The sequence below is a fragment of the Syngnathus scovelli genome, chromosome 9, assembly GCF_024217435.2.
Source record: "Syngnathus scovelli strain Florida chromosome 9, RoL_Ssco_1.2, whole genome shotgun sequence".
Taxonomy (NCBI): domain Eukaryota; kingdom Metazoa; phylum Chordata; class Actinopteri; order Syngnathiformes; family Syngnathidae; genus Syngnathus; species Syngnathus scovelli.
The window spans coordinates 17,625,007-17,637,432 of record NC_090855.1 but is presented as its reverse complement, the minus strand read 5'-3'; the positions used below and the strand labels follow the sequence as shown (position 1 = coordinate 17,637,432).

The 12,426-nt window shown below is 47.4% G+C and overlaps 1 protein-coding gene across 8 annotated transcripts; it reads left to right on the top strand.

The window, feature by feature from the left end:
• The first annotated feature begins 1,622 nt into the window (after window positions 1-1,622).
• Window positions 1,623-6,173, top strand: LOC125974894 (janus kinase and microtubule-interacting protein 3-like). 8 transcript variants are annotated; one of them, XM_068652047.1, is made up of 9 exons: window positions 1,632-1,685; window positions 1,944-2,375; window positions 2,607-2,762; window positions 2,871-2,941; window positions 3,808-3,878; window positions 4,015-4,119; window positions 4,263-4,376; window positions 5,483-5,544; window positions 5,961-6,173. In XM_068652047.1, the coding sequence occupies exons 3-8, from the start codon at window positions 2,680-2,682 to the stop codon at window positions 5,507-5,509; spliced, it is 471 nt and encodes a 156-aa protein (XP_068508148.1). In that variant the 5' UTR covers window positions 1,632-1,685; window positions 1,944-2,375; window positions 2,607-2,679; the 3' UTR covers window positions 5,510-5,544; window positions 5,961-6,173. The 8 variants fall into 8 exon arrangements, 6 of the variants coding, with proteins under 6 accessions (XP_068508149.1, XP_068508148.1, XP_068508147.1 ...); XR_011087475.1 differs by having other exon boundaries at window positions 1,623-1,685; window positions 1,944-2,762; window positions 4,266-4,376; window positions 5,480-5,544; XM_068652048.1 differs by having other exon boundaries at window positions 1,624-1,685; window positions 1,944-2,762; window positions 4,266-4,376.
• Window positions 6,174-12,426: the final 6,253 nt, after the last annotated feature.

Genomic DNA, 12,426 nt, shown 5'->3' with positions numbered 1-12,426 from the left:
TCGCAGACGACACAACGGTGGTGGGGCTCATCAGAGACAACAACGACCTGGACTACAGAGAGGAGGTGGAGCAGCTGGTGGGCTGGTGCAGAGACAACAGCCTGATCCTGAATGTGGAGAAGATGAAGGAGATCATCGTCGACTTCAGGAAAAACCAGCCTCACCACGCTCCACTGATCATCAACAGCTCAGCTGTGGAGGTGGTCAGCAGCACCAAATTCCTGGGGGTCCACATCACAGAAGACCTCACCTGGACTATGAACACTACGGCACTGATCAAGAGGGCACAGAAGCGCTTGTACTTCCTGCGGAGGATGAGGAGAGACCACCTGCCCCCACCCATCATGAGGACGTTCTACAGGAGCACCATAGAGAGCATTCTGACAAGCTGACTCTCTGTGTGGTGTGGAGGCTGCACCGCCTCCGATTGGAAGAACGTGAGGAGAGTGGTGAGGACAGCAGAGAGGATCATAGGGGCTCCTCTTCCCTCCATTCAGGACATTTCATCTCAGCGCTGCATGTCCCGTGCCCGTAACATCATCAATGACCCATCACACCCCCACCATGGACTGTTCTCCCTGCTGCCCTCTGGGAAGAGGTTTCGCACAATCCGCTGCAGGTCCACCAGGTTCTGCAACAGCTTTTTCCCTGCTGTCATCAGACTGTTGAACATTAGAACTGTTGAGCTCTAAACTGAACTCTGCATCACACATTCACAGATCTGTACTTTATGACACTACGGACCTCTATCTTGCACTATCTCGCACTACCAACTTTACTGAACTTGTGTAAACCCTTTAAATAGAAGTTTAATACATGGTTTAGCATTCCTCTGCACACTCTTGAATACTGTTTTGCCTACTTGCACTATTGCATAATTAGCACTGCTGCACTTTATACTTATTTGTAATATATATATATATATACAGTATATGTATATATATATATTTTCATAGGATATGTTACTTCTATTCAACTGCAATATCACTACTTTGTTGTAAGCCGTGTGCAACGAAATTTCGTTTTGTATGCACCATGTGCAGACAAGATGACAATAAAGTTTGTCTAAGTCATGTCAGGTCAGCTGTCTGGAGAGAGAGAGAAGTCAGGACCTGCGGGCGGAGCACCACCGTGCCACCGCCGCCATGACGGAACTCAAAAGCAAACTCCATGAGGAGAAGCAGAAAGAGTTAGCCGTTACCAGGGAGACATTACTGCGGCAGCATGAAATGGAGCTGATGAGAGTGATCAAAATCAAAGATGGAGAGATCCAGCGACTGAATGCCTTGGTCCTCAGCCTGAGGGACGGCTCCATGGACAAGGTGATCCGCTCAATCCGTGTCTGACTATCCGCACGCCACGTCGGGCTCCGATGCGGCCGCTACCGTATTGTGTAGCTTGTCCCCAGTAAGCGTCGCGGCGCTCCGTTGCGGTCTCAACGGCCCGATGTGGCGCAATGTCTGCTCAGGTGAGGAGCGGGGGCGCTTTGCTGGCGGAAGTGGAGGAGACGCGGCGGTGTCGGGAGACCGAGCGGTGTCGCCTCCACCAGGAGCGCGGAAGAAGCCCTGGCAGCGGCCCAGCAGGCCTGGCAGTCCCGAGCGGCCGAGCTCCGATCGGCTCATCACCAGCATCGGGAGGAGCTGAGCCGAACCAAGAGAGACTGCGAGAGGGAGATCCGCCGACTGGTAGGACTGATCAGATGCGCGGTGCGTGGCTATGTTCCCAATTTCGTTGTATACCTGCAGTGCAATGACACCTAAGGCATTCTATTCTATTCTATTTCACAAGAAGAAAACGTCCGGTTGCTCGCTTCGCTTTTGTCACAGCAATGGTGTTCTAGTCGATTCAAGATAAAAATTGGCCGGTTGCTCTCTTTGTTTTTGTCACAATTCTGGCAAATGAGTTTGCCCGCCTGCCTGAGCGCTCCCCGTTTGTACATCCAGATGGATGAGATCAAGCTGAAAGACAGAGCGGTTAGTGTTTTGGATAAATCCCTGGGGCCGGCCACGTCCACCGCCTTCAGCTGCAGACTCAGGCTGCCGAGCAGCAGATCGCTGCCCTGAGGGATTCCCAAAGGGCGGGCCTAAACTACCCTGGAAGTGGGGTCAACGGCGCTACTAGCAATCCTCTTCATAGCGTAAGCCACCTCATCACACACTTGCAGTACGCATGACTTAGTTCGTTGCTGGAGGAAGGTAGCACAAAAACAGTTTTGAACTTTGAACGAGTGGTTGTGTGTGTGTGTTGCGGAGCGTTTTCAGTCTCAGGAGGATCGGGACACGCGAAGGTTTCATCTGAAAATCGCTGAGCTCAGCGCAGTCATCAGGAAACTGGAGGATCGAAACGCCCTGCTTTCTGAAGAGCGCAATGAACTGGTAATTTATTGACGGCACGCTTGAAGGTTTGCGCTACGTTTGATGCGCGCCATCCAGCGAGGCACCCATTGCGCTTGCTTATTAGTTGAGCGGCGCGGCGAGTCGGTTGCCTGGTAGATGTCTTTTATTGGGAGCCAAAGCCACGATTCCGTTCAAACCGATGCAAAAGGAATGGATACGTTCTGGCCCGCGTGTTGTGCGTCTTTCGCATCCCGCACTTCATGCTTGCAGCTTAAGCGACTGAGAGAAACAGAAAGCCAGTTTCTGCCACTCCTGGACAAAAACAAACGCCTGAGCAGGAAGAATGAAGAACTCTCACTGGTGCTGTGTCGCCTTGAAAACAAAGTGCGCTTTGTCACCCAGGAGAACGAGGAGATGGCAAGCTTGGTAAGTCGACGCGGACAACGGCGGCGTGCCAACAGAGTCCACTGCATTTGTGTTCCACAGAGAAGGCCTAGTTCGCTCAATGACCTGGAGCGCGGTTGCGGCCAGCAGGACGGTGAAATGGAGTTCCTTCAAGTTGTGGAGCAGCGGCACATCATCGACGACTTGTCCAAGGTCTTCAGGCAGGTGACTCGGTGCACGTACGGCAGCGCCGCGCTCGCTCGCTGTCGCCAGGAAACCTTTTCCGTCCAAAGCTTGGCCGGCGGCCGCCATCCAAAAAATTGGCCCCTTAAATTCCGACCTTTCAAGCAGGAGCATTGTGCGCACGCGTTTGAACACGCTTTAGACTTGTTTTGCCGTTTTCAGCAGCTCAAAGCTCCCGTTTTGTCAGCGCCTTTGCCACTCGCTGTGCGCTGAAAACGACGGACTCGCCCGGCTGCTCAGCCCGTCAACCATGAGCCGCGAGCGCGACGTCATTGTCCGTAGGCAGCTAGTGGCAAAATGCACCCTGTTAGAGTTGCGCTCGCTCCAACTTATTTTGCAAGAACCACACGGGAGACAAGTAAGTTCTTTTGGACACCTGCAGGTGGAGAGTCCATCCGTTGTACGAATGAAGTCTGACTCTCGGCTCCTGCACGAGCATTTTTATTAAGAGAAACAGGGTGGGTGTAAGAGTGGATTGAATAGAGAAAGCCCTTGACCTCTAGTCAAAACATAGCAAGGGATGTTTTACGACTTTGTGTAGGAAGGGATAAGCGATAGGGATAAATAAGGGATAAATAATATTATTTATTACAGGTTGCAGTCAAAGTCAAAGCAACATAATCATACGATAAAGATAATCTGGAAAACCCTGACACACCCTGTAGTTGTCACTTTTGGAAAAGACGAGCGTCCCTCCAACCATCGCCGGTGACGGGTTTTTCAGGCTCTGGAGACAGGAGCTCATGTCAGAAATGTCATCGTGAGTCGCGTTTGTTTCTGCGCCGGAGCCGTTCGTTCCCTTTGCATCCAAAGAATCTCAAAGGCGGATTATTTGTGTCGACAGGAGAGAGATTTGCTGCTACGATACCGACGTCGAGAATCTCTGAGGAGGAACAAAGCGTGAGGTCCTGCAAGGTGAGTCTGTTTGTTTGCGGCTGCTTGGTGTTGCGCAAGATGAAATGGCCTTTTTCTCGCTATCGTTCCTCTCGTCGATTCATCGTGAGGTGTCGCTTCAGTTTGTTCAGAGAGATGTTTGCTTCCGCGCCCGCAGGTCATCGAAACATTTTACGGCTACGACGAAGACGTGTTGGTGGACTCGGACGGATCGTCCTTGTCTTTTCACACCGACAGAACCCCCGACACGGAACCCGAAGAGGTAGCCCGCCATTTCTGCCAGCGTATTGGCGCCAAACATTCCTCTTCAGCCTGGAATCGGACTCGTCTTTGCGTCGCGGGTGCTTTGTCGCCGGTCTGACTGATTCTGGTACTAGTGCTGTGTTGCATTGGTGTGTGCATGAGGAGGCGGAGCTTCGCTACCGCCAGCTGACGCAAGAATATCAAGCGCTGCAACGAGCCTACGCTCTGCTAGCCCAGACCAGCGGAGAGGACTACGACGCCGAGAAGGAGATCAAGGTGGCGGCCCTTCCCGCAACCCCCGACCGGGTCGCAGCCTCCCCGTTCTCACCCAGCCTCGGGTGTTCTCTGGTCTGAAAGGAGGAGGAGGAGCCTCCCTCCTCCTCCTTTCAGACCAGAGAAAAGCTGATGGTAGTGTAAAACGCACCTCTTTCAATAATCACTCTTCCCTTAAATATCTACGAAAGTTATTTAATTCTCTAACATGTTCGGAGTTACTTTTTACGCGGCCCGTCAAAAGGGGAAACGGGCCTGCGCCCTTCAAATAATTAAATTACTTTTAGTTCTACACCAAACCGATAATCCGATTCAAACACTTCCGTTAATTTATTCAGACGAAGCAAACTTTCAAACGGATTGAAATTCACTCGTGTCTCAAATAACTACGAAAGTTATTCAATTCTCTAAAATTGTCTGATGTTACTTTTATTTATTACGGTCCTATGTTATACCATAATAACCCCCCGCACATTAATCAAATTGTCAAATCAACCCCGAACCATCGATTGTACATTCAGTACAAATCAGCGCACAACAAAGTAGATGAATATACACAAGACATTTATTGAAGAAACATGAAATAGAATTACAAATCTTAATCACTCCAGAAACCGAACAATTTCACCCACTGATACCCGTGTTAATAAAATCATTCAATCCCAGAACAATTCGATTGCAAAACACAGTTCATGAAAGAGGGAATCAATTTTTAGCCAAGCAAAGAAATCAAGAAGTAAAAATCACATTTGTGCTTCTCCAAACAATTTATGTCACGCCACTATTCTCATAGTGACGGGTCCCTTGATCGAATTGACTAACAATATTGCTTTAAGCTGTTACAGAATACATTTTTAGCCAAGCAAAGAAATCAAAAAGTAAAAATCACATTTGTGCGTCCATGCGTGACTCACAATCCGACACCGTGTTCCTGTTTTATTTCTATTTTAACTTGCTTAGCTTATTTTGGCCCCTTTTTTGGTCTCATGTTTTGGTCTGGCGCCATCTTTTGGACAAATTTGGAATTTCAGCTCTGCCAATTTATTCCTGTGAACAATCCATGTTTTACCATTTGCACCATCTCTTCCCCCCATGTTACATGACAGTAGAAATGGGTCACTATCAAAGCAGAGTAGCAGATCTGGAGTCAGCGCTGAAGCAACAAGGACAGGTAAGCTTATCAATGAGCACACCTTTTTCTCAGACAAAATAGCTACATTCTTCAGTCACTCATTCGTCTGGCATTACTGGACCGATACACTGCCAGCCGGTCTCAGACGTTGGCAGACGCTCCGATGCCGACGTATACCCCCCGCCACGGTGACAGAGGCACCGCGTCACACCGGCGCTCATCCAATCAGAAGGCAGGAAAGGCAAATTCACATGCAGGGCACTCTTGAACCAGAAGAGAGCGCCACAAAAAAACGGTTGTTGCCCCAAACGCGCACTAAAAAGGGTCAGAATAACAAGAGTCCCACCGGCCAGCCGGGGCCACCCGTCCATCCATTTCTTCAGGGGGGGAAAAAATTGGAGTCACCGGTGAGTACATTTTGCATTTAGCTCTGCTTTTCTGCTTCTGTCTTCAAGTGTGTGGCATCCTGCGACCAAAGATTCAGCCAACCCCAAAGCGGTTGACCTCAACGTCCCACCACCATTCCTACCAGAGCAGGTGACGTGATGCTTTGGACATCCTTCCGTCTCAGATGCCCAAAAGTACTCTTTGCCACATCTGCGGCAATACGGTGTCTTTTCAAAGGTGCAAATAAATCCAGCGTGGGCGGAACACGCACGTCTTCGGTTTTTCCCGCTTTGTTTGTGTGACAGCTGTTGTGAAAATTTTACACAAATAAAGTTGTATAGTACAGGTTTGGCCAAGCCGCAACTCCCGAACCGCATGCGGCTCTTTTATGTTCATATCAACATTTGTGTGTGTGTGTGTAGGTGTGTGTGTGTGTGGGGGGGGGGGGGGGGGGTGGTTGTGCGTGTTGGCTTCACTTGAGTTCAATTTAGTATTTTCGTCAAAAGCGCATGTGGTGAAATTCCACAAAGTAGGATGGGCAAACACATTCCAGTAAACTATTAGTGTCAATTGGGCTCTCGAAATGGCAGGGAAAAGATGCACAGCAAAACGAAAATATGTAGATGAACACAGGACGTTTTTATCAGAGTGGGAAAGTTTCTATTTTTTGTTGAACGTGATGGCAAACCATTCTGCCTGATACGTCAGACCTCAGCGCATTTCAAAGATTCAAATCTTCAGCGCCATGCACTTCAGCTCACTCCATGCTAACATTGATCAGGCGTCGAACCCGCAACATCATGCTTAAGAGGTGGACATGCTAACCAGTGCGCCATTATGTCAACGCATAACAACTGTAAGAACTTCCGCCGGAATTCAAATCCGCGGGGAGAGTTAACTTGTTTAAAAGGGAGTGGGCAGAAGAATTATTTAATTTATTTAAATCTATTTGGAGTGTGCGCCATTATGTCAACGCATAACAACTGTAAGTCTACTAAACAAAACAGCGGTTGCTATATGACGTCTGCCACGTCGTGGTCACGTGACGCGGACGTGACGTCGACGCCTACTTTACATCCCACCGATCACAGGACCCCTCGGCTGCATAACCGCCCCCCCTTCCCAACCAATCGGATTTGCTATACGCGAAAACGACGCCAATGGGCGGGCTCTTCCGCCAGAATTTAAATCCGTGGGCGTGGCTCGCAACAGGAAGTAGGAAAATGGCGATGTTGACAAAGACACAGCGGATGGTAACATACGACTAACGAGAGAAATATTTTTATTTTCTGCTTGCAACTGGACCGTCCAGAGCGTACACGGTAAGTACAATTCATCGTTTTTAAAAAGAAGTACTTTTGTTGCCCTGAAAAGCGAGTGAGTGTGGCGTTTGGGGGCAACGTCGAATTTCGACGATTCTTTCTGGTCAACGGTTGTAAATGATTGCGTTGATTAAAAAAGAAAACTTGATGTAACTACTTTTAACTGCCGTTTCAGATAAGCGGGTATTACGTCGCAGTCATGTGCCGCGGATATGACGTAATTGGCTGAACTTCCACCAAAATTCAAATCTGTTGGCGCGATGGCCGTGAGCCACTGAGCAACGACGAATATCTTTATTTTCTGCTTGCAACTGGACCGTCTACAGCGTACACGGTAAGTAACACTCATTGTGTTTAAAGAGATTTACGTTTGTAATAGCAACGTGTAGCTGAGGCGCTAGCAGAAGTGTAGCCGCGTTGCGTTGTACGTGTGAATATTGGTCCAGGCGAAATGTTAATGTTTAATTTCATTCCTTTAGGTTCCACGGTGTTTGTTGGCTGCAAGTTTTCCACTGCAAGAAGAGGCTCGTATCATTGACCAGGAGCGAGCTACAACGGTGAGTAGCCATAACATTTATGTTAAACACTTCCTATTTCATGTCTAACAGTACTTGATTTAACAAATAACCATAAATAAATACAGTGTGGGCACTGAAGTTAACATATGTGATTATACTGCCTAATCTGTCACCGAGTATATTGTTGCAAAGTAATATAAGATCCAAAGTTGTAATTCAGAATAGTTTTCAAAAGAAGGCCATTAGAATTATATACAAGTCTGATTACCCTGAACATAACAACAAGCTATTAATTAAATCACAAATTCTTCAATTCAAAGATTTGGTAGATTATCAGAATAATAATGTCTAACAGTAATTGATTTAACACATCACGATAAGTAGATTGAGTGTGGGCACTCTCAAGTTAACATATGTGATTATACTGCCTAATCTGTTACAGAGTATGTTGTTGCCAAGTAATGTAGAATAGATCCAAAGTAGTAATCCAGAATAGTTTTGAAAAGGCCATTAGAATAATAAACAAATCTGATTACCTTGAACATAATAGTTAAGTGTTGAATATGTCCTATGAAGTCAAAATTTGGCACCATCATGTGGTGAAATTTGGAATTGCATCACATCCAATTTTGCCTGGGAACAAACAGATTAAATAAATCTTAGACTTAAATAAGCCACTCCTTCTCAAACAAGTAAACTCTGCCCATTTTGCGCAGTAGATGTTCTGTTAATATCTAGTATTTATACAAAGTCATAATTTAAATTGCTTTTAACCTTCATTCATCGCTTCAACCAACATTACTCGCTCTTATTACCAACTTGTATCGATTTAACTGAGCGTTTAATACTTCCTATCAGGTCTCAAGTCAAGATTTGGCAAAATACAATTTCAGCAAATCCAATTTTGCCAGGCAACAAAAAGAGATTAAATAAACTAAATAAGTCTTCTTCCCATTAAATAAATCAGAAAAGTCTGTCTTGCAACCAGTCCTCTTCAAACAAGTAAAGTCTGCCCGTTTTGTGCCGTAGATTTTGTGTCTATGCCTAGTATTTATACAAAATCATAATTTAAACGACTTCATTCCTTCATTCACTTTGGAAATTTGGAATTGCAGCAAATCGAATTTTGCCAGGGAACAAAAATAGATCGATTAAACTAAATAAGTCTTCTTCCCATTAAATAAATTAAAAAAGTCTGTCTTGTAACCAGTCCTTTTCAAACAAGTAAAGTCTGCCCATTTTGTGCCGTAGATTTTGTGTTTATGCCTAGTATTTATACAAAATCATAATTTAAAGGATTTCATTCCTTCATTCACTTTGGAAATTTGGAATTGCAGCACATCAAATTTTGCCTGGGAAGAAAAGTAGATTAAATAAATTTAATAAGTCTTACTACTTCCCAATAAATAAATTAAATACGTCTTACTTGTTCCCACTCCTTTTCAAAAAAGTAGTTTAAAACGAGGGCCCTTCACTCAACCTTTAACCTCAACACCGCACGTCACATTGTGTTGTATCTGTGAATGTTGGTTGTGGCCAAATGATAGTTTTCTTTCATTCGTTTAGGTTCCACGGTGTTTGTTGGCTATATGTTTTCCACTGTCAGAAGGATGAAAATACAAAGTACAACGCTTGGACGTGGGCGACGACGTCACCGGTGAGTCCTTCCTTCCTATTTATTTACCTTCTATGTGCTAGAGGCTAAGTGTTAGAAGCTAAGTGTTAGAGGCAACACAATACGAACAACTCAACACAATACGAACAACTCAACACAATATGAACAACTCAACACAATATGAACAACACAACAAAATACGAACAACACAACACAATACCAACAACACAATACAAACAACACAACACATAACGAACAACACAACACAATACGAACAACACAACGATACCGCACTGAACAACACGATACCGCACTGAACAACACGATACCGCACTGAACAACACGATACCGCACTGAACAACACGATGCCGCACTGAACAACACAATACCGCACTGAACAACACGATACCGCACTGAACAACACCATGCCGCACCGAACAACACCATGCCGCACCGAACAACACCATGCCGCACCGAACAACACCATGCCGCACTGAACAACACTATGCCGCACTGAACAACACCATGCCGCACTGAACAACACCATGCCGCACTGAACAACACCATGCCGCACTGAACAACACCATGCCGCACTGAACAACACCATCCCGCACTGAACAACACCATGCAGCACTGAACAACACCATGCAGCACTGAACAACATTATACCGCACTGCACAACATTATGCCGCACTGAACAACATTATGCCGCACTGAACAACATTATGCCGCACTGAACAACACCATGCCGCACTGAACAACATTATGCCGCACTGAACAACATTATGCCGCACTGAACAACACCATCCCGCACTGAACAACACCATGCCGCACTGAACAACACCATGCCGCACTGAACAACACCATGCCGCACTGAACAACACCATGCCGCACTGAACAACACCATGCCGCACTGAACAACACCATGCCGCACTGAACAACACCATGCCGCACTGAACAACACCATGCCGCACTGAACAACACAATGCCGCACTGAACAACACCATGCCGCACTGAACAACACCATGCCGCACTGAACAACACCATGCCGCACTGAACAACACCATGCCGCACTGAACAACACCATGCCGCACTGAACAACACCATCCCGCACTGAAAAACACCATGCCGCACTGAACAACATTATGCCCCACTGAACAACAATATACCGCACTGAACAACATTATGCCGCACTGAACAACATTATGCCGCACTGAACAACACCATGCCGCACTGAACAACATTATGCCGCACTGAACAACATTATGCCGCACTGAACACCATGCCGCACTGAACAACACCATCCCGCACTGAACAACACCATGCCGCACTGAACAACACCATGCCGCACTGAACAACACCATGCCGCACTGAACAACACCATGCCGCACTGAACAACACCATGCCGCACTGAACAACACCATGCCGCACTGAACAACACCATCCCGCACTAAACAACACCATGCCGCACTGAACAACATTATGCCGCACTGAACATTATGCCGCACTGAACAACATTATGCCGCACTGAACAACACCATGTCGCACTGAACAACACCATGCCGCACTGAACAACACCATGCCGCACTGAACAACACCATGCCGCACTGAACAACACCATGCCGCACTGAACTACACCATGCCGCACTGAACAACATCATGCAGCACTGAACTACACCATGCCGCACTGAACAACACCATGCCGCACTGAACAACACCATGCCGCACTGAACAACACCATGCCGCACTGAACAACACCATGCCGCACAGAACAACACCATGCCGCACTGAACAACACCATGCCGCACTGAACAACACCATGCCGCACTGAACAACACCATCCCGCACTGAACAACACCATGCAGCACTGAACAACATTATACCGCACTGAACAACATTATGCCGCACTGAACAACATTATGCCGCACTGAACAACATTATGCCGCACTGAACAACACCATGCCGCACTGAACAACATTATGCCGCACTGAACAACACCATCCCGCACTGAACAACACCATCCCGCACTGAACAACACCATGCCGCACTGAACAACACCATGCCGCACTGAACAACACCATGCCGCACTGAACAACACCATGCCGCACTGAACAACACCATGCCGCACTGAACAACACAATGCCGCACTGAACAACACCATGCCGCACTGAACAACACCATGCCGCACTGAACAACACCATGCCGCACTGAACAACACCATGCCGCACTGAACAACACCATGCCGCACTGAACAACACCATCCCGCACTGAAAAACACCATGCCGCACTGAACAACATTATGCCCCACTGAACAACAATATACCGCACTGAACAACATTATGCCGCACTGAACAACATTATGCCGCACTGAACAACACCATGCCGCACTGAACAACATTATGCCGCACTGAACACCATGCCGCACTGAACAACACCATCCCGCACTGAACAACACCATCCCGCACTGAACAACACCATGCCGCACTGAACAACACCATGCCGCACTGAACAACACCATGCCGCACTGAACAACACCATGCCGCACTGAACAACACCATGCCGCACTGAACAACACCATCCCGCACTAAACAACACCATGCCGCACTGAACAACATTATGCCGCACTGAACAACATTATGCCGCACTGAACAACATTATGCCGCACTGAACACCATGCCGCACTGAACAACACCATCCCGCACTGAACAACACCATGCCGCACTGAACAACACCATGCCGCACTGAACAACACCATGCCGCACTGAACAACACCATGCCGCACTGAACAACACCATCCCGCACTGAACAACACCATGCAGCACTGAACAACATTATGCCGCACTGAACAACATTATGCCGCACTGAACAACATTATGCCGCACTGAACAACATTATGCCGCACTGAACAACACCATGCCGCACTGAACAACATTATGCCGCACTGAACAACACCATCCCGCACTGAACAACACCATCCCGCACTGAACAACACCATGCCGCACTGAACAACACCATGCCGCACTGAACAACACCATGCCGCACTGAACAACACCATGCCGCACTGAACAACACCATGCCG

Coding starts and splice junctions, on each gene's coding strand:
- LOC125974894 (XM_068652047.1), top strand. CDS start 2,680: ATGAAGAACTCTCACTGGTGCTGTGTCGCCTTGAAAACAAAGTGCGCT. Junction 2,763..2,870: donor ACGAGGAGATGGCAAGCTTG/GTAAGTCGACGC, acceptor TGCGGCCAGCAG/GACGGTGAAATGGAGTTCCT. Junction 4,120..4,262: donor CCGACACGGAACCCGAAGAG/GTAGCCCGCCAT, acceptor TGTGTGCATGAG/GAGGCGGAGCTTCGCTACCG.